Genomic DNA, 22093 nt, shown 5'->3' with positions numbered 1-22093 from the left:
CAACCCACCTTCTTTGGATGAATCTCGAAAATTCCATCCGCCCCTCTCAGCTGATATGTGACGTCACCATACTCTACGTCATCAGCGTCCAACGCCTTTACTGACGTCACAGTTGCACGTGGTTTGGCGTCTTCGAGGATTTCAGCCTGGAAACAAACTTTCTAAATTTTTTTGCACCCTTCATGTCACACATGATGACAACATTAGTTTTAATTGATGACGTCACTAATAGTGTCTTTCGCAATGACGTAATTTTTAAATCCTGAATTAAATTCACAAACCTCGTAAGATGATGCCAGAAAACGGGGAGAATTATCGTTGACGTCATTCACGCGCATGCGGACTGACATCTGCGTTGCACGCTTGGCTGGAAAACCAAAGTCACGTGCTATCAGAGTGAAGTTGATCCAACCGGGGCCACCAGTGGGCGCTAAGTGTTCGCGATCAATTCTTGAAGTTGAGATGATTGGACCTAAGATAAAATGTTTGTTCAAAAATCTTGCCATAAAACGAACCAAAACTAAACTGAATGTTGTATCTTTATGGAAAATCGAACAGAAGCACGCAAAAGAGTAGTCAGTAAAATTATGAAGGGGATCCATGTTTATAATACGCTTTGTTCACTTTTGCCAAAAAAAGGAGATTAAACCAAAAGCACCAATAGTAAAGCCCACAAAAAGGGTTAAAAAAGCCCCTTTCAGGATTTACGCATAGCGAGGCATAAGAAAGAAAACTGTGCAATGGGATTTGAACTCTAGGCGACAGATTTCGAAAAAAACGAGTTCACATCTATGTAAAAACCAAGACAGCACAAATCTTATACCTGATTCGGCTTCTAGCAGCTCAACCAAATCTTGGTGTCCCACAATCTCAAATTCAATTTTTCCATTGCTTCCCTGATCTACGTCGGTTCCTTCGATCGAGAGTAACCTCGTCCCTATCGTACACTCCTCTGTGACATCAACGATGGTGACATCATCATTAACAATGACGCCTTTTCGTGTGAGGATTTCAATCATAGGAGAGTTGTCGTTTTGGTCGATTATTTCAATCTACAAACGAAGAGTAAATATTGAATAAAATATTTAAATGTGGAAAACTTATTTGGCAAAGGCCTAAAAAAGTGAGCACTTATTTCTCATAGGTAAGATAAACATATGGGAATGCTTTAAAAACTAGCTTGATTCTGTACAACGCCTTCAATAGCCCTGGTGTACTTTCTGATTTGCTTCAAATAGACACTTTGAACTAAAATGTTTGTTAACTTTAAGGTAAGTCTGGTCGAAAATGCATTAAAAAGCGACCTGCTTTAGTCGTATTAGACGTTTTGGCACCAACCATTTTCCATCATTGGCAAGTAGTAAATAAAAATCCAATAGCGTTTTATAAACATGAAAACGACATCAAAATATTGTAAGGGTTCAATGCAGTACAAATAAAGCAAATGATAGTAAAACACAACTCACCTGCAAAGTCATCTGTTGTATTGATGTGGAAACTTCCTGTGTGGATGAGAGATCGTCTTTTACCAGGAAGTTAAGAAAAATGGATGAGCACAGCTCTCTGTCAATGGTGGTTTGAGCCTGTTTTAATAAAATATGACACTAATTATACATGGACTTGATTCCTTAATAAATTGTAACCATTAGAACTGAAAGACAATTTTAACTTTTAAGGCAGCCTTAAAAAGTTAAACATAAACCGAACCAGAGTTGCAAGTCGGGCCGGGCTTTTCAGGCTGGGTTCGGGCTTAGGTATCTTTAAAAAACGGGCTTGATTCGGGCCTGACTTTACACTCTATGTCAGTATTGTCTTGAATAAATTTAACTAGCTAGGTTGCCAGTTGCTGGACCTGACCTAATGTCAAACAGCCCTAAAACGCATTATTCAAGACCAATTGTCTATTGTGTTTGTTGTCTTGTTCTTTCTGAGGCTTCATTGTATGCCTATAGGCCTGTCAACCAAACTTTCCGGCCTAAACGGGCTTCCCAAAAACGATTCGAGTTCGAGCCGGGTTTCGGGCTTGTACTTTCGGGTCGGGTTTCGGGCTTGTACTTTCGGGTTCGGGTTCCGGCTCCAATTTCAGGCCGGTTTTTCTGAACTGACCACTTATGTTCCTTTATTATTACAAACTTACACTTAAATCGTCTGACGACAGCAAAATATCACCAGTCGTTGAGTTAAGTTGAAACCAGTTGAGTATGACGTCATTATCGGACTGTCTGACGTCATCGACAGGTGCGTCGACCACCAGAGGGCGACCTTGGGCGTCATAAATTGTCGTGGTTGTCATGATAAACTGAAGGTCGGTCTTGAGATCGTTGTCAATGGCAACCAGCTGAGCGATTTTCGAGTTGACCGGTGAATTTTCATGGATCTGTAAATTGCAAAACATTTGTCGCAGTTTGTCATTTTTTTATTCATTCTCTAGACCAGGGGTTCTTAACCTGGGGTGCACGCACCCCCAAGGGGTGCGAGAACTGTTCCTAGGGGGTGCGGGGATGCTGAATCATTAAGGTTGGTTAGGTCTATTCTATTTAAGCAATTACAGAAGGGGGAGCGAAAATTGGTTAGTGATTTGAAAGGGGGTGCGAAAATTGGTTGGTGATTTGAAAGGGGGTGCGAAAATTGGTTAGTGATTTGAAAGGGGGTGCGAAAATTGGTTGGTGATTTGAAAGGGGTGCAGCAAGGAAAAAAGGTTAAGAACCACTGCTCTAGACTGAATGTTGTTTAACAAGCAAAGCATTGAAAGTTTCATGAACGATTTAGTATCAAATCCTCCGATTTAGTCCAACTAACATCTTTTTTGTTTAAAACGGACTTTTGGAATGAGAAAGATATTAAAAGAGAATGCTTTGTAGCTAAAGATAATGTTAAAACACAGACAGCAACAAAAACGGCTTTGGTAAAAAATATTTGTTCAGCAGTTACCGAAATTCTTCTATAGTTGTTGAGAAATCTTGGGCGACTATCGTTGACGTCTTCGATGACGATAATGACGACAGCAGTGCTTGACTTCGGGTTCACCAAAGCTTGGTCGCTCGCCACAATCGACAAACTGTATTGTGACGTAATTTCGCGGTCCAGTGATTGACCGGGAGCAAGAGATATGACCCCTGCAGATAAAAAAAACAGTATAACTTGTCTTGTGGACCTATAATAACACAAAGATAAACATCGTCTGAGGACTAATGTATAATAAAAATAATTAAATTAAGTTAAATAGAATTAAATAAAGTTTTGCCTTGATTAATGAATTTTATGCTTTATTCCCAAATCGCTTGTAACGTAAGTCCGCGAAAAGCGTCATCATTACGTGACGTCATTGGATGACTTTGCACTAAAATAGATAAACTTAATCCTTAAGTTACCCCTTAATCCTTACCCGTCTTTGCATCGATGGTAAACTTATCAAACGCTCCACTTTGAATCCGATAAAATATTTCCCCGTTTCTTCCCTTGTCAGGGTCGGAGGCAGTCATGCGTGCAGCCACGTGACCTGGCTCCACATTCTCCAAAATTCTGGTTCGAATTCTTCGTCTCGAAAATCTCGGCGCGTTGTCGTTGACGTCACCAATTTCTACCGTCACTGTGACGTCAGTGAATTGGTGACCGACGTCAGATGCTCGCGCGGTCAAGGTGATGACGTCATTGCGCAGTGACTCGCGATCTGCGAAAAAGAAGACAGTTTAGTGGAAGTTCTAGAACGTTTGGAGTCGTTGCTATTGGCAACTTGCCAATGTTTCGGGTTGTGTGAATTTGACCGGATGTTGCGTCGATCGCAAAGAATGACGTCGGATCGCGGATCAACGAATACGTTACTTCCGCATTGGAACCTTCGTCTGCATCGGTTGCTAACAGCGGATCTCCCTATAGTGTGAAAAAAGATTATTTGAAAGAATCACGGTAATGTTCCTTTTAGAACACTACAGCTTCCGATATAAGTTCGTTAAGAATCTTTCAGAAACAAATTTCGAAACAATGACTTAGATTCTAAGTCTTGGAACAAAGAACGAATGGCTACTAAGTAAAAATATCAGAGCCCGCGTTTGCGTGTAAAGCATGACCACGTTTCGACAATTTCTTTTGTCATAATCGATCGTCAGAATTAAACCCACAGAAGACATTATGCCGCACAACGATAAAACACGCAAATACTGGCTCTGATTTTTTGGCTCAGTATATTTAAAACCGTGCTTTGTGTACCTAAATCAGTGATTCTCAAACGCAGGTCTCAAGGCCGCATGTGACTTCCAACCACTTATTTTGCGTCTACCACCAAACCTAAGAAAACCACCAAAGATTGCTATTTTAGCTTTCAAGGTAATAATCTTTAGTGATTTTCTCAAGGTTTCGTTTGTTTGCGGCTCCCTACATACTTAAAAAACTACCATTTGGCTCCGACAAAATAAGGCCTACTGACCACTGACCTAAATGGTTACTAATTATGTTAGTATTTGCCATATTCTGTCCTGAGAAGTCAGTTTTCCGAAAAAAAGACTTACAACAAAAAGTAGCTGCGACCCTGGAGGGGAGTTTTCCAAAATAGCAGCTCTGTAAGGGGTATTCCCCACAAATACAGGTTTTGCGTCATTGACGTCATCGACTGCGATCTGTGAGCATAGAAATCGTATTAAGATTTAGGAATATTTTCCGGAAACATTTATTGTGACGTACCGTGATTGTCTTCGTCACGCTCCTAGAGTTTCTCGGATTTTGTGAATTATCCCTCGCGGTCACGTGCAAAGAATAGTCACGTGTTAGTTCACGGTCGAGAGGTTTTGCAAGAAAAACTCTTCCATCCTGTAAATCCAAAAATTACAGAACTACATTTTAAACCAAACTTTGTCAAACTAATTTAAATTTCACCCAGGATGGACGTTATGTTTTAGTGTTGTTGTCAAGTTTATTGTGTATTTTGAATTGAAACTTTGGATTTTTGACACCCAGTCTTATAAGTTGCAATAACGGGGGTTGGCACCCACATATACCCCATGCCCAGTGGTGGGATCCAGCCGGTTCGCACCGGTTCTACAGAACCGTCCCACAAATTTTATGAGATCAGCGAACCGGTTAGCATTACTGGTTACTACCGATGATTGTAACAGAACCGGCTGAAAACTATGACTTTTGAGATAGAACCGACTGACAAAAAATTTGAATTCCACCACTGCCCATCCCTATGCGAGATTTGTCCCTGTTAATCCACTCACCCTTTGGTTGACGACAAAAACTCCATCTTCACTTCGGACCGAGTACTCTACCCTTCCAAACTCTCCCGAGTCATCGTCCACTGCCACCAAGCGGACGACCATAGCTCCTATAACGGTATTTTCACTCAGGTTCACGCGATTCGGAAGATCCACAAACATCGGCGTGTTGTCGTTGACGTCATCCACTGTTACGTCAATAGTCAGCTGTAAAACAATCTTGTTAGGGAATGTCATTATAATTTATTCAGGTTTTTTGTTTGAGAAAATCTTAGAGCTAAATTGATACGAATAACATTTTTCATCAGAGTTGTACGCCGGGCCGGGCTTTTTGGGCAGGTTTAAGTTTCTTTAAAAAAGGGCTTGATTCGGGCATCACTTTTCTCTCTGTGTCAGTTTTTTTTTTAATAATATAATTTAACTTGTTAAGTTGCCAGTTGCTGTACCTGATCTAATGTTAAAACGCCTTGCCCTAAAACGCCTTGTTCAAGACCAATTGTCTACTATTGTCTATTGTGTTTGTTGTCTTGGTATCTCCTGAGAAAACAAGCTTCCCAAAAATAATTAGGGTTCGGGCCGGTTTCGGGCTCCAATTTCAGGCCCGTTTACACCTCTGTGTTTCATTAACATGATAATAGGTGATCATAGGTTAATTTACCGTGACAACAACAACATACCGTAGTGTTAAGTGGATTGGAGCCTGAATCTTCTACGCATATTGTGAGGTTGTAAAATTCTTGCTCTTCTCTGTCCAACTCTGTACCACGTGATACACGAAGCTCGCCATCTAGCGGTGAGATTGTAAACCGACCTGGAAGATTTATCATAAGATTAAAAATATGATTTTAAATTACTATGATAACATAATCGGACGCATTGGCTAATGCAACCATCCAACGGCACTCCAGTTTGTTCGAAGTAACACAGCAAACACCCATGCGTCACATATTCTGTTCGATGCCACAACTGGACATAAACCACAGTATTAGTGTAAAAGCATATCGAGCCAATAAATAATAAGTGTGCATTGCCTCGAGACTTTTACATTGATACTGTGACACTGAGCCGACTTCACTTTTGTTCCCAAGCAGTTCCTTGGCCATTGTGAGTCAGTTTCTTCTGTGGTATATGCCCAGTTGTGATATCGCACAGAATAGGTGGGGCATGGGTTTTTACCCTGTTACTCCCAATAAACTGGATTGCTATTGGATGGCTACACTAGCCAATACGGCCGATCTCTCGTCACCAGCTGCACTAATCAGACCTTGTAGGAAACAGTGTACCATTGAAAATAAGACAATATTTACAATTTTTAAACAGTACAAAAACGAACAATCGACAAATTGCTACAAGTTTTACCTTCATCGTTCCCATCGAGAATGTAATAATTCAATTTTCCATTTGCTCCACTATCTTTATCCGTTGCAGTGAATTTCCCGACCACTGGACCAGCAATATTTTCGAGCACTCTGTATTTTGTTTGAATTCCTCTTGAGAATTGTGGAGCGTTGTCGTTTTGGTCAATTATATTGATGGTCAACTGAACGTGATAACAGTGAATAATTATGTGATGTCTTTGTGTTGCGTTTGTGTAAACGTCACAGAAATTATTGAACCGCTTTAATTTCACATTTTCTCTTCCAAAAATTCTCAAATTATACGTTTATATTTAGGCACACTATTTTGAATTTACACGGTTTCGAATAATCTCAGCAAAAAAAAAATAGAGCCAGTATTTGTGTGTAAAACATGGGTACGTTTCGACAAGTGCTAATGTCATCATTTTGATAAACTGATGATGATAATAGTACTGATGATGTGAAATTATATAATGACGATCATGTTTTAATAAAAACCAAATTGCCAGCGTTGTAGATTTAAACGCGCTTGTTTTTGCTTGCCGTACACTATATTTTCACTGATAATGACAATTGTTTTTGTCGAAACGCCTGTTTAATAAAATGACTACGTTTCATTCTACATCGCTGGCAATTTGTTTTGTATTAAATCATGATTGTCATCATATAATTTCACATCATCAGGACTATTGTCATCATCAGGTTATCAAAATGATGACATTAGCACTTGTCGAAACGTACTCATGTTTATACACATTTATTAAAGCTACGATTCAAGTCCGTGTCTTGTGTACCCACATCATGTTTTACACACAAATACTGCTCTGATTTTTTTTTGCTTACATGTATAGTGTTGCAAATTCCAAACAATACTGGTGCGAAACAAAGCTAGAGAAGATTTTGTACCACCATCTAAGTTGGCTACGGTTCTATCTAAAGCACTAGATAATAATCAGTTTGGTCAAAAAGACAAAACATACGCAAAATACCAAAACCGTTAACAGTTTCACAAATATGGACCGTTAACGCGAGTTTTGTTCATTAAGCATCTTTACTTACCGTTGTTGTTGCGGAAAGTCGACTTTCAAATCCTTCATCTTCAGCTTTCACTACCAACTCCACCTTACCACCGATTTGATCATAATCCAGTGGTGACGTGGATATGATGTCACCCGTGATGTCATCAATAGAAAACAGCCCTTCGCTGTTGCCTAAAAAGCAAATTGGTTGTCTGTAACAGCTAAATTTGCCGAGTTATTTTTTTTATCCCCCTTCTTTTTATCCCCCTGTTACCTTCTATTATAGAATATCGAACCATCCCGTTTCGACCGCTGTCTACGTCATCGGCACGAATTGTGACGCCACCAAGCTCAACATTTTCCATCACAGTTACGTCATCCACATTGACGAACTTTGGAGCGTTGTCGTTGACGTCATTGATCTCGATGCGCAACGGCACACTCGACTGTGACGTCACAAACAAAAGTTTTATTGGAAGATTTTGGGATAAACAGCAATGTTAACTTACCGATAAAGGCGGATTTCCACCGTCTTCTGCCGTAACTGTGATGTCATAAGAAGACTCTGTTTCGTAATCCGGTGACGTACCAGGTTTTGTGGTGATTTCCCCAGTTTTCTCGTTCAAACGGAAAACTGTGTCTGTTGGGAAATTTGAAACTGAATTAAAGTCGCGCGTCAATTTTTTTAGACTACAGAAACGTTTGAACTTACTGAACTTTTCTTGGCCCCTGGTGACGTAATAACTCACGTGACCGTTGTTTCCCGCATCCTTATCACGTGCTTCAACTGATCCGATCAAAATTCCGCCTCCGATGTTCTGAAATAAATTATTTATCAAAATGGAATACATGGATAAAACGATGATGGGGCAAGTATAAAGTATAAACGAATGTAGACCAAAATTTTACAATAATATAGTAGTTATATTAATACAATTACTCCGAACAAAAAGTTGATGTATAGTTAAACGTCCTTGCCAAAAAAGATCGTATACGTTTCTGGGTAAAATGTTTCTTCATTTTATGCCTGCTTAGTACAAAGCAAGACAAGTGTATTTTTTTCCATTTAAAATACAAAACACAGTCAAAAAAATCCAAAAATTAGGCACAAATATCAAATCGTTTTTACCTCGGTTACTGTGAAATTTGCAACTTCAACAAATTCTGGTCTGTTGTCATTTTCATCCAATACGGTCACCACTATTGGCGCTGTGGTGCGTAGGAATCCAGCGTCAGTGGCTGCCACAGTGAGGTCAATGCGACCGCCTGGAATTAGCTCAAAATCCAAGGGCTCTGCGATATGAATAAAACATTATCCACGGGTAAAAGTACATAACGTTGTGTAGTATGTGTCTGGCTGCAATTCATGAAAAGCACACTCAATTTGACATTGCTAAATGTACAGTATTTAACAATCAATAATTCATTTGCCATAAAGCACATATCAATAGTTAAAAGCTATGGTACCACGTTTAAATTAGTAGAAACTTATGCATGGAGGTTAAGCATGTTACTAAATAAGTATAAAATTTTACAAACAAAAAGAGGTTTAAGTAACGATTGGTAAAAAAATGTTGAAAAATTAGAGCATTTAGTTTAGTTATTCTTCTGCTCCTTTGTACTGTATGGAGGTTCCTACCGGTTAAGCTGAGAATTCCGCGTTTTTCGTTTATAGTTTCAATGCTGAAATATTGGCTGAAATCACTTTCTTCAATATTGTACGACAAAACGTTGTTTGGAAACGAATCGGCGTCGAATGCCTGTTAAATATATGAAGTAAAATCGTCAGCAAAATTTGTGGTCAAGTCATTGACTGTTGACAATCACTAATGACTTCATGCTGATTTCTGTGACGTAATGTTTAATACACATTTGCAAATTACGTCACGAAATGATTATACGTCACATAAAATTGTATAGCATCGTTAGTGCCCAGCACCGTTGCTACAACTAGAAAGACAATTTTCTAAAAAAAAGTCTAATATTCACCAAAATCTGTGCATAACATGCAAGAAAATACCTAAAAATTGTTAAGAAGTTGGTTTTAAACTATGAGAAATCAACACTAAGTTTATGAAAGGAAAATCTACCTCGAGTACAGCAATGTTGTTGATGCGTTGGTTTTCAGGCACTGAAGGTGAAGGTAAATTACTCTGAAACTGCGGATAATTGTCATTTATATCCTCGACGTTGATGGTGAGGATTGTTTGGGTACTCTGAGGGTACGGTCCAGCATCTCTCGCAGTGATAATGAATCTGTACGTGAACACATATTAGTTGATAAATCTTTACCGATGATAAAACAACCTAATCTTACGTTACATATATTAGTCCTTATGGTTGTGAAAAGCGACTTGCTGTACTTAAACGGTTTGGTAATAACCCGAGCCAAAATTACAAGCAGTCTGCTAGGGAGCAGGGAGCTTGCGTTTATGCCCATACACATGAAAATCTACGCTGCGCATAAATTGTTGCGTGACCACAGCCCACAGCGTACATATCTAATGTTGCTCACAGTGGTCCTTAGTGCATTTAGGGAGGTTTTTTTATGCTGCACAGGTGTGTGGCCACAGTGTGCACATATAATGTTGGCCACAGTGGTTCTTATGATACTCAAGGAGCTTGTGTGCATAACCAGATTCATAAGAATATAAACTGGTGTGTGACCATAGCGTGCACACCTAATGTTGCTCACAAGGGTCCTCAATACTTCTAGCAACTTGTGTGTATGCTCAAGCACAGTTTAAATAAACGTTGCTTCTGGGCCATATACTCATCAAAACAGTTGTAAACAGATCTGTGTATGCAGTGTTACGAAAACCCACTGTTTTTGTGTTTCCGTTTCATGGTCCAAACTTTTAAGTAGCTGAACTTCTCCGCTTTTCCGACCAACGCTAATTTCACCACGATTCGACTCCACTGCGTATGTAACTCTCCCGTATTTGCCCACATCGTTGTCAGCCGCTGTGAGCCGAATGAAGCCTCGGTTTAACGGGACTGCAACAAAAACAACATCAAAATAGAACCAGACTTTCAATATTCTCAAGGCGGTCTTACAGTTTTCCGAAACATTTGCCACGTAATGTCTCTGTCCGAAAACCGGTGCGTTATCATTCTCGTTGATGACATCTATAACGACGTCACGAGACGAGAAAAGCTTAGGATTGTTGCTTTCGTTTGCGAACACCTTTAAACCAAGAGAACGTATTACTTCGGGTTCTAAATTGTACCATTCATCATTTCAACTTACCCTAAAGTGAAATCTCTTTTCTCTTTCGTAATCTAGAGGCCGCTTTAAAACCACTGTGACGTCAGACTCGTGACGAAATGTGACCGGGCTAACGGTGACAACGTCACTATCAGCCCAACTCACTGACATTGTGACATCACTATTGGCATCTTGGTCGTTGTCTGAGAAAAAACAAAAGTGTGAAGTCACGTTTTAAACCACAAATGTGTGGTAGAGCTACTAACGTAAGATCTCACAAATGCCAGGTTTGCTATTTTCCGGTAGGTGGCGTAAAGAGTACAGTTATTTGAAAAAAAAACATTGAGAGTGGGATAGGGTTAGGAACTAAATTTAGCATAAAGAACTAGATTTTTAGGTGGTTTTATTGTTATTATTATTACCTCAGACCAACACCTACCGAAAATTAGCAAACCTGGCTAATGTGAGTTTTGACGTCAGTAGATTCACCCAACTGTGTGCGTGACGTCATAATGTACCTGTGACGTGAATGGTTAAAGGCAACGTGGTCCCAATGGGAAAATTCTCCGAAACTGCGACTCGATACGAGCTTTGGTCAAATTCGGCTCTCTCGTCGTTGACGTCAACAACAGTGACGTCAAAACTGACTTCGCGGAATGCGCCACCTTGTGAACCTTTCGTGCTTATCTCAGTGGCTCGAACAGTTAGGGAAAACACCCCCGAAAACTTGATGACGTCACGGTCGATTGGTGACGCAACCCTGACGTTTCCGGACTCAAGCAAAAATGTTCCTGCTTCGTTGCCGGATATGAGGGAATATACGATGTCATTCGGTGACCCTCTATCGCCATCTTGTGCTTGGATGCGCACCACGTTTGTTCCCTTGGTGATAACAAATACAACATTTATCCATAATGAACTAATACAACACAATGTTTTAACAACTGTAACCATTTACTCACCATTGTAACACCTTCTTCTATTCTTCTGTCGTATGGAAGATTTAGAAATTCAGGGTCACTGTCTTGTTCGTCTTGTACGTTGATTTGCACAGTAGCGGTTGAAGAGAGAGGACTGCAACGCAACGGATTATTTTTACAAAAAAATACGTCTTTACAAGTTAACTAGATATAACTTTGCAACTAAAATCATCCTGTGTAGCACAGGACTGCTACGTCACAACCGCATTTATGACGTCATAGAAATAAGAATGTTGACGTGGTCTTGCATGCTGCTGACGTCACTTTGTTGAAGTGCAAGTCAGTCTTACAAAGTCTATCAATATCTTTTATTATTACTCTTACGTAACACTTGGGCTTGTGACGTCATAGAGTGATTTTTAACCTGTGTACATGAGTTTGTTAAAAAGGATTTGCGGAGGATGTAAGGTTAGTTTTAGTCGTTGTTGGTAGTTTGTGGTAATTTGAAGTAAAATGGATCGGAATGAATCGCTACGTGTTAGATATTCGAATTTTAACGACTCCGACACAGAAAACGGTGGGTGTTTTTATCTTAAAAACTCAAAAACGTTTTTTGTACAGTAGATTTTCCCTTTTTACTTTGTAAGAATTACCTTTAAAACCATGACCAAAACGGTAAAATCTAATTCGTGGATTAAAAATGCAGCGCATCAACCAAAAATATTTGTTAAATAATAAAAACTATAAAAAACTTGAATAAATTAATTAAAAAGAAATAAATTTAACAATAAACTGCAACCAAGAAATACATTAGCATCACAAATGCTGGTAATTTAGTTTGTAACACGAAATTAATTGTTTTTAGAATTAGAAAATTGTTCTGAGCAATCTGTAAACAGTCTTTATGGTGTACAAGATATAGAAGCAGGCCAGTCTATCAGTTTTCGACTTTTAAGGCCACGTGGAGGTGCATCCAACCATGACGCGACCGAGAAAGGTGATTGGCTAAACCGACAAGTTTATGATAAATTCAAAGTCCTAAAGATTTTCACATTTTAAGTAAAAAAATCACTCGAGCCAGAAGAAATAAATTTCAAAGATCTGAAACCATCGAAGCGTGTCAGACGACGTCACATGACGAAAGCGGAACGACTTTGCGTGGCATTGTTACGTGAAAGAATATCAGATGTTGTAAAAGACATACAAACACAAGGTAAATCGAAATGACTTTGCCAACTAGTTTTTAAGTGACCAAATTATCATCTTTTTTATGTTTTCCACATTATTGTATTGTTGATAAATCAATTTACTTTAATTTGTTTTGATTTTGTACTTGTATTATTTAGGTTATCCTAAGCGACCCCAAACAGTTGCCTGCCCTCAAAAAGAAACCTGTGACGTCACAGTCGCAAGTCACGTGCGCCCTGCAACCAATCAGGGCCAGTCACGGTCGAGTTCCGCCACGAGCAGTTTCAGCAAAGAAATATCGGAGGAAGAAGGACGAATGCTGAAGAAAGTACTTAGCGACATCTTGCGGCGAAAAGTCAAAGAAGCAAAACGACCGCTAAAGGACGACGTTAGTACAGTTAAGTCCGTTTATCCAGCGTGCAAATTAATATAACAGGCCGTGAAATTAGGTTTTGCGGCTGAAACTTCATTGATTTGTGGTTATATGAGTATTAACAAGGCTGACTAACTGAACAGTTAATTTCAAAACACCCAAGAAGTGATGAAAATTTGCAGTTTTTCCCAAAAAAAATAGGTGGTTTACTCCGACGCATTGTAATCATAACAGGGTTTGGTAAAAAAAACATATATATTTAACAAAAAATTAGATTGCATTATTTTTTGTTCAGTCAGGCAACAAATCAACCAATTCTATTCCTGAACCACAGCCCGGTCGCACAAGCCAGGTAACTATGACGTAACACATTCAAATCTGTTACGTCATAACTTATTTTTCACAACCTGTAGGCCAGCAGCCGCCAATCAACAACTGACCGGTGTTTGGATTTAATAAAGAAAAAAGTTAAGGACAAACTTAAACAGAAAGCCAACGTCATAGGTAATGACGTCACCAGCAGTGGCGACATGAATCGTGACGTCAACAAGAGTCCAATGGAGGTAAAAGTAAAACAACTTTTTCGCTAATCGATAACAAAAACTTTTCGACCAAGCAACAGATGGATCACGTGATTAATCTGCCACGCGTAATCGCCATTATTGCGTCACAATGCCATTTCACGTCCATTGAAAAGCAAACCGCTTTCGCCACAAAGTGACTAACGAAACGCAAATAATCCGACATGTCTAATTATACAGAATAATGTCGGTTTACGATCGCCGTTGCGTAATAAAGCAACGTTTGTTACGTCATAAAGACTTTACGATGTCTGGCGTGGCATGATATTGTTTCAGTTATGGCTGATATCTCGGTTTATATCTTGTTATTTGCGAGTTTTATTGCGTTGAAATGAACTGGCACGCGAGTTTCTCATGCAACTCGTTTATGACGACATAACAGTGACACATGTACCAGTCTATCTTACACATCTACGGAAAATGCTTAACCAGAAGGTCCCAAAAAGCATTTCAAACTAAAAAACCTTTCGCTTTGAAGAGAATACCACAAAATTAAATTGAAAGCTGTAACACAGCTAGTCTTTGTTAGTTAGGTCAAAACTAATAGTTCTATGGCAATTGATTTTTTCTATTTGAATAAGATAAATTGGATGCAAAACATATTTTCTAAACGTCTTAAAACCAAACGTCAAACGTATTTTTTTCCTGAAGCAAATATGTAATTTTAAAGAGGTTTACTAAGCTTTTGAATTCCGATTTTACATTTTGCAAAAGGAAATTACATTCCAATAAAATATGCTAAATTGTTTTTTCACAATCCGCGGCGTAGGAATCAACCAACTCCTGATTAACATCAAAACACAATTTCCACGCATGGCCTGTCGACCTGGATTAAAGTCAATTAAGTCCATAACAGACCGGTAGAGTCGTCCAGTCCATTGGGAACTTCCTAACCTTTTTAATTCTTGGCCGAACAAGACAAGCAAGTCACCTTAAAATCAATAAACCCCTAATTGCAAAGCTGGAAAAGCCCCAGTTAAGCTTATCATAATGAGGTTTAATACTGAAGTTTTATGCATGTGTGTCGTTGCGTTTCTTGTTAAACAATGTTTTTGGAAATTTTAGTTTTGCAAAACGAATGTATCCAAATTGGTGGGATTGTATGTATTGAACAGCAAATAGTTCATTTTTATTAAGTGATATCAACCGTGGTTGTTTATTTAATACAAGGCTGTTTTCATTCTAAAAACATTCAAATTATTCACTCTTTTCAAACCCTTAAGTAGTCCTAAATACACCCTAGTATATATAATTCCATAATACCTACAAAATACTTTAAATAGCAACTAACACATTTTTAAGAATTCATCGATTTTGGCTCAAGACAACACGTCCCTAAATGCAAGACACGTGGCCAAGCCCTATTGGTCAGCGCATGTTTGTACATTGCATTATAACGCCTGATAATGTAAAACCGATGTTATCCATCGCAAAACCAAAAGGTTGTATCGATTTTGGTTGGAAACAAAATAATCAATGAGCGCATACTGTATACTATACATCTGCTGATGTTGATGCAAATGGGTCTTGTCTCCTATTTGAAATTTTGTGGTTACAAAATAAGTAAACCGAACTCATTATGTGAGGATACTGAAACGCAGGGGTTATGTTTCTTGAAGTTTAATGATGGAGTTTTTTTGTGCAGACCTCCAATCGAGTGTTGAGTAACATTTATGTAATGGTACTGCAACAATATAAAACGTCCTCAGATAACTGCTAAGTAAAACCAAAGATTTTGACCAAAACCTTCGGAAGGTATGTTCATTAGTCTGGGTGACGAATATAACGGTCCAAATAGACATAAAAAAGCGACAGGTTCAACCGTTTCGGTGAAATGCTCATGCTATCATCAGTGATATGGGCCACATCAGTTACACCCGATTAAAAAGTAGGCACGAATCAAGCGTCGCTAGAAACGAAAACTAAAAGGGGCTGTTACATTCGTCATCGAACTTATGAACAGATCTGTGTAAAGTTTTCCTATGTTCATTACATTTTTCGCCGTTTGATATTTTTTACGTTTAAAAATCTGTAGTTTTGTGAGATTGTATTATTTCTAATGCAAAGTTTAAACCCATCAGTTTAACCTTTAATTCTGTCACAGGTCAACCACGGAACGAGGTCAGGCTTAGGATTATTCTCTCTTGCTAGCAGTTCGAGGGGGTCCACTGCCGAGTGGGTGATCAAGCAACACTTCGAGGATTACAGATCATAAAATTCGAGTATTGCTTACTTTCGTTCATCGCTGTCCATTGCAATCACCAATAATCGATAACTTCTGCTCTTCTCGTAATCGAGCTGCGAACTCAAAATTATTTCCCCGCTGTCCCGTCTCACTTCGAACGGCTGCTCCTCATCGCCCTATGACGTCACAATCGGAAAGACGCTTTAAAAGTCAATTATGGCGCAAAAAAATAATCTATACGTGCAGACGCGAAAGTGTATTTAGAAAACGATATCCAGGTCAGATCTGGCCACACACTGATGTCATTGTATGACGTCATTGTACAAAGTGTGACGTCATGCGTTTATTAAAGTTGCGTGATAAACATTAATTTAGACTTACTTCGTTGTCAGCAAGGTAATATCGGACCACTGCTTCGTAACCCTGGTCGGGATCCGAAGCTGATATTCGGATAACTTCGGATCCCACTCTGGTATCTTCGGAAATTTCGACCTCGTAACGCGACTGGTCAAACATAGGTGCATTATCGTTGACGTCAATTACCCGGATCGTGGCCTCCTCCTCAACCTGAGGTACAATGACGTCACATTAGGTCTATGGATGATGTATGACGTCATAAATAAAGATAACTGACCGTGTTTATTCCGTCAGAAACTGTAAACTTGGCTGTGTATGCATGGTCGACCTAAAATTGACAAAGGGAATAAAAAGTGTCTAACTGGCAAAACTTCAGTTTAAAATGCAAAACAAACTCGAGAAACAAGACAATGTTTAAACACTAACTATTTCAGCAACCAAAAAAACACAATTAAATTCTTACTTCGCGATCAAATGATTTTTTAAGCTTCACAGTTCCAGAATTTGCGTCCACAGTAAAATATTTCCTTCCAATGTCACCTCTGACCCCGAAGGTCAGGCGGTCGTTGTTGTCGTCGTAAGCTGTCAGATGAACTACGTCATTTTCCGAGAGCGCGTTCTTTGGCCTTGCACCTGAACGGCGAAAAAATCATTTTAAATCCAGAAAAAATGATGATGTCATAATTTATTTGGCAAAATTGTTATGACGTTAAAGTGACGTCATATAAGTAAAAGTTGTTGCATCTCCATGTATGGCTTCAAAAACAATTCGATGCAAGAAGATTTGGGATGACATTATAATTTATTTCTCATAATTTATTTGAGAAAATTGTTATGGCGTTAAGGTGATGTCATATATGAAAAAGTTGTTACATCAAAAGATGTTAAATTATGGCGTCAAAAACAATTCGATGCAAGAAAATTTGGGATGACGTCATAATTTATTTGGCAATATTGTTATGACCTTAAGGTGACGTAACTTGTAATAGTATTTTCACATCAAAATTTGGTTATATTGGTCTTGTTCACACGTTGCGCTAAGCTGCGTTGTGTATTACAGCCAGACGATCATTCCCCAATTTGTTACGTCATAATTAGGATTGTGATGCATCGGTTTTCTCGGGAACCGATAATAAATCATTGGACTGATTTCGCTTTAAGCTTTGCATTGTTCGCTCATAATTACTATTATGGGGACGGAAATTGGGCACTGTGACGTCACAAGATAATCTGACAATCAAACACAATGCATGCGATTGTTGACCGATATTCAGGGGTTATGAGGTCATTGTCGGTTCAAAAGTAAATTTATGATGTCAATACGCTGGACACGAAACTTCAGCAATTTTTTGGGGGATTATAAGGTGGCATATACGTTTGATATAAAATTGTGTTTTGAATTGAAATTTTACTTTGTTTATAACGTGAATTTAAAATGCAGACAGGATTTTAAAGAAAGCAACAACTTATTTTCCCAAAAGATAGTTTTTGATGGATAAAAAGTAAAAAATAGAATTTTCTGCTTTGGTAAGCTAAAATATATTTCTGACTTTACGGAAAGTCTGCGAATGTCTGAACCTTATCAGTGCCTCGCTTTTTATCAATGGAACAAGAACATTGGAATGATTGAGCCCTTTCATTTCAATTGAAAAACTCTTATCTTAATGGAAACTCCATTATCACTAGCAGATAAATTGCTTTTTGTGATCAAAGGAACGTTTAACACATTGACAATCACATACCTCACACTATAGGGTTTATATGATAAAACATTGTTTGTCAACTTTTTAAGATCTTCAGCTATTTTTACTATGGCAATGCTATGCGCAGATGCATTTAATAAACACCAAAATACTGAAAGGTATATAAAACTAACAGTACATGGATATTTTACACAATACAGTATGATCCCTAAATTTTATGACTAGCGTTTACATTCATATTAATATTGCGTCCGAAAGTTTGGGTTATTTTATAGCTTTGCTCTGGGGTACAAAAGTTTGAGTCGCATAGGTTGGTCATAGACTAACAAATCCTTTTATCAGACTGATCAAAGTCCGCGGTTGTTTGATGAACAATATGTTTTGGTCAAGTAAAATTTTCATGAGCGAGAAAATAGGTGGTATTATGAGGGAGTTAATATGTTCTCGAAAGTTGACTAGACAAACAGTATGACGTAATAATCGATACTCTACCGTTGTGGCAGAAAGATCGAATGCACCCACACCACTGCAATGAATCATTATCCCACAGCACGCAGAAAGTTACTTTGGCAACCGTATTTTTATCGCTTTTCGGGCAAACGTTTCTCATTCCAAAGCGACAATTGCTAAATATTAAATTACACTAAAATCTATGCCTGGTTCTGTAAAAACTTTTTAAATCTCGGTTTCGTTAAGCAGGGCATTTTTGAGTTTATATTTGTGTATTTATTTTTGTTTTTGACTTTATTAAAACTTAGTTTGTGTCAGGAAAACCGTTAAACTTAAACTCTTTAAACCCCCTTTGCAAAAATGCCTGCATATAACAAACGGCAGCAATTTGGAAATTATCCTACATGTAAATTTATGACTTTCAACCACTAAATTTGTGTATTCTTACCCACGGTATCATTTTCACTCATCTTCCAAAACCAGACGTTTGTGAAAATCGGCGGCATGTTCTGTGACGTCACAATGGGTAGGAACGCGACCAGCGCGATGCAAAAACAGAACGTCATAATTCCTTGGGATTTCTTAAATCAATGCGACATCGGCGACTGCGACACGAAAAATTCAAAACGCATCTGTCGTGGGTGTTTGAAACGCCTTGATGACGTAATAATAGCGATTATTACGTGTTCGTCGAGCCAACGATAGTTGCCGATTTCGATTTTTTCAGTAAGAAGCGTTTCCTGAATATGCACGTTGCAAGCGTACATATGTGAATCTGAAGAAAAATAAAATATTTTTTTTGTCCCAAGGTTTTTCGTTGATTAAAAATGTTGATTCAAAAAATAAATCAATAAATAATGTAAAGCACGTTTGTTTTTTTCAAAATTGTTTGAATTCAGCTTGCACGCAATCCTGCATATTGTTAAGATTTCAATTTATCTGCCCTTCTTTTGTTTTGACCCAAACTCTTTGCCTATGATTTAAATCAATTATTTCAAATCACAAATCTATGCCTTAAACAGGTAGCCAATACCCATCTAGTTTTTGAATATTTCATGCTATTGCTAAACATACTCATAAACTCATCTCACTTGTTTAACATATAACAAAAAAAATGCGATAAAATTGAAAACGGACAACCAACTATTTTAAGAAATTTAAAATTACAAATGATACCAGTAAGTTATAAACTACGAACAGTTTCCTAAATTGTGTTCTACAGAACTAAAATAGATCTTTCTGTCTTTTATCTTTTTACCCCACTCGAAGACTTACAATGTAATGGGAATGTGTTTTGTTTGTTTATGTTAATCGCTTTAACTTTCGATGTTTCCCTATTAACACGTTGCGAAGGTGCAGCTGAATGCTTAAAAGCGGCTTATACGAGCAACAGACATTTACAGAATGCATGGTTTGTTTGCAAAACTTGAATTCTATTAGTCTATTCAACTTAAAAGTAATTTCGATTTTTTTATGTTTTTACTTTTACTATTTTTTAATTAAATCATTTTGACTTACTACTTGTACTGTAATACGTAGTACTGTAACATCTTATGAATGTTTAAAGCAACTATGTTAAAATTGTATAATCATGGCAATGCAGTTACAATAATTTTCTTGTTAAAGATTCGGTTTCAAAACCTAAAACATTCTTATGGCTACATCTAAACTAGGCTACATCTAAACGCATTTAACGAAACCCAAAACATGTCTTGAAAATATTTTTTTAAATAGCACACTTCTGTTCCATATAAAAACGATTTTAATGCCGCTAAGTGGTTAATACTTAAACTTCACCCTTTTCCTGTAAACGGAGATTTTTAAAAATTGTATTCGTTTTCTCCACCACTGCATAACTACCAACCAACTACTGCTTTCGTTGATTCAGAAGAATCTTACTTGCTCATTTTTTTCCTTGATCTCTTTTTTATTTCTCTCGTTTTAAAGCGTGTTGATGAGGGCGACTAGATTTCTAGCACTTTAATGTTGTAGCCACTAATATATTGTACTGCAATTTTTCTATCCCCTGATACTAAACCTTTGTCCTAAAACCCCGCCTAATGCCACAAAAACACATAATAAACATTGCCATCAGTTTCATGTAAATTTTCTACGCTACGATTTTGCATCGTTTCATTTACTTGCCTGACGAAATAACAAAAAAGGGCCAATAGATCCACAGACGACTACAGTCACTTTTACTGGTTTAATCGTCTCTCAACCTCCAAGCCAACATAAATAATTCATTTCAGTGGGCCATCTTGCCGTCCGCCACCCCACAAACAGTTCTAGAATAGCGAGTCTGTTTATCAAAAGCGCGAGACACCGCGAAGCGAGGACTGGTAGCGTTTACGAAAAAAGACGAGCGTTAAATTAAAGGGTCGCTGTCTTGTTATTTTTGGTCGCTGCTTGGGCGCCGATGTTAGTTATTTAACGACAAGGTTAATCGAAAAAAGGGGTTCGGTTAATCGTCATACGTTTCCGCTAAATTTTGGACTTTTGCGCCGTTATTTAAAGAATAAAAACAAACAAACAAAAATTTGCAAGAATTTTCCTAATTTAGTTCGTTTTGGCCGCACATATATTGTTTGAATATGAATTTGGATTTTTACGCTTTATGCCTGATACATGGATGTCTCAAAAATAATATTTTTTAACTTGGTAAACTTTTAAAAGTAAACTAAATAGTTTGAGCATACTTTGTTCTTCTATAAATCCATTAAAAGTCGCCAAAATTGAAACCAACTCCTCTCATCATTGCCCACTCATCATAGCCAAACATACAAGCACATCTTGGTTGGTAAGTTTGTATGTTTTTTGTCACAGTCAATAACAGAACACGAGTCTCTCTGTTGAATATTTAATGAATTCATCGCATGTTGTTACATTCCTTTACACGCGTACGGCAACGCATCCACTGGCAAGAAAAAAAGCTCTGCAGCACTTACAGTGGATTTTGTAGATGAAAAAAATATATACTGCCACTAAGGTGAAGTAAAAAGCAAAATTGAGTCGTTGTTTCTTGGGCAAGTAACCCCTCTTTTGGGTCATATTCAGTGACTTTTAACCTTTTTTTAAAGGGAACCCCATTTTTGAAATCACTAATCAGTGCTTACAGTCCTATCTGTATTTTTTATGAAGTAACTAAAAATCTGACCAATATTTGTTTTTAGTGTGTTGTGTTAAAAGATTTTTTTGACCGTTCTGGTGACTTAGAATCCTTGATTTTCTAATTCACTTCGATCGTAAACAATGTGCACCTTTGCCTTGCCCAGCGGGTAAATGAATTTATTTGCAAAGTTTTTTTCAGTTATAAGAAAAAGAAGTTGTGTTTGCTCCGCTTGATGTCAGTAAAGTGTCTCATATAAGATCCAAACCTATAGATGTAGATGTCTGGACAAATTGCGTCATTTGTTTTGTAAATATATTCATGACCAGCAGTCATGCTAAAAAACATAAGTGTTTTGACTCGAGATTGATATTATTTTGCTTAAAGTTAGAATAAAATCAGAATAAAAGTACAATATTGGTAAACTGTTAG

At 37.9% G+C, this 22093-nt stretch overlaps 2 protein-coding genes across 3 annotated transcripts in view; one reads left to right on the top strand and one right to left on the bottom strand.

Annotated features, from left to right (window-relative positions):
• Positions 1–19330, bottom strand: part of LOC145231978 (cadherin-23-like) — a 40705-nt gene extending 21375 nt beyond the window's left edge. The window contains exons 1-30 of the mRNA XM_080096453.1: positions 19001–19330; positions 16863–17032; positions 16677–16727; positions 16424–16609; positions 16091–16218; positions 11758–11869; positions 11314–11677; positions 10838–10998; positions 10645–10774; positions 10413–10584; positions 9678–9843; positions 9227–9347; positions 8717–8880; positions 8300–8405; positions 8097–8227; positions 7862–8033; positions 7628–7779; positions 6570–6750; positions 5888–6021; positions 5214–5417; positions 4678–4803; positions 4506–4613; positions 3738–3870; positions 3386–3670; positions 2932–3116; positions 2138–2377; positions 1467–1583; positions 824–1052; positions 282–472; positions 9–146 (exon numbers count right to left, since the gene is read on the bottom strand). Coding sequence (XP_079952579.1) covers positions 9–146; positions 282–472; positions 824–1052; positions 1467–1583; positions 2138–2377; positions 2932–3116; positions 3386–3670; positions 3738–3870; positions 4506–4613; positions 4678–4803; positions 5214–5417; positions 5888–6021; positions 6570–6750; positions 7628–7779; positions 7862–8033; positions 8097–8227; positions 8300–8405; positions 8717–8880; positions 9227–9347; positions 9678–9843; positions 10413–10584; positions 10645–10774; positions 10838–10998; positions 11314–11677; positions 11758–11869; positions 16091–16218; positions 16424–16609; positions 16677–16727; positions 16863–17032; positions 19001–19118 — 4875 coding nt within the window. The 5' untranslated portion in view covers positions 19119–19330. The remainder of the gene's footprint in view (positions 1–8; positions 147–281; positions 473–823; positions 1053–1466; positions 1584–2137; positions 2378–2931; positions 3117–3385; positions 3671–3737; positions 3871–4505; positions 4614–4677; positions 4804–5213; positions 5418–5887; positions 6022–6569; positions 6751–7627; positions 7780–7861; positions 8034–8096; positions 8228–8299; positions 8406–8716; positions 8881–9226; positions 9348–9677; positions 9844–10412; positions 10585–10644; positions 10775–10837; positions 10999–11313; positions 11678–11757; positions 11870–16090; positions 16219–16423; positions 16610–16676; positions 16728–16862; positions 17033–19000) is intronic.
• On the top strand, positions 12108–16680 carry LOC145231981 (uncharacterized). 2 transcript variants are annotated; one of them, XM_080096457.1, is made up of 7 exons: positions 12108–12292; positions 12581–12712; positions 12776–12928; positions 13062–13291; positions 13572–13628; positions 13690–13839; positions 15962–16680. In XM_080096457.1, exons 1-7 carry the CDS (start codon positions 12229–12231, stop codon positions 16070–16072), a joined length of 897 nt encoding a protein of 298 aa, XP_079952583.1. In that variant the 5' UTR covers positions 12108–12228; the 3' UTR covers positions 16073–16680. The 2 variants fall into 2 exon arrangements, with proteins under 2 accessions (XP_079952583.1, XP_079952582.1); XM_080096456.1 differs by having other exon boundaries at positions 13062–13300.
• Positions 19331–22093: the final 2763 nt, after the last annotated feature.

The sequence above is a fragment of the Phallusia mammillata genome, chromosome 6, assembly GCF_965637545.1.
Source record: "Phallusia mammillata chromosome 6, kaPhaMamm4.hap1.1, whole genome shotgun sequence".
In the NCBI taxonomy this organism is placed as follows: domain Eukaryota; kingdom Metazoa; phylum Chordata; class Ascidiacea; order Phlebobranchia; family Ascidiidae; genus Phallusia; species Phallusia mammillata.
Note: the sequence above shows the minus strand (reverse complement) of the source record. Positions and strands in the feature narration are given on the sequence as shown.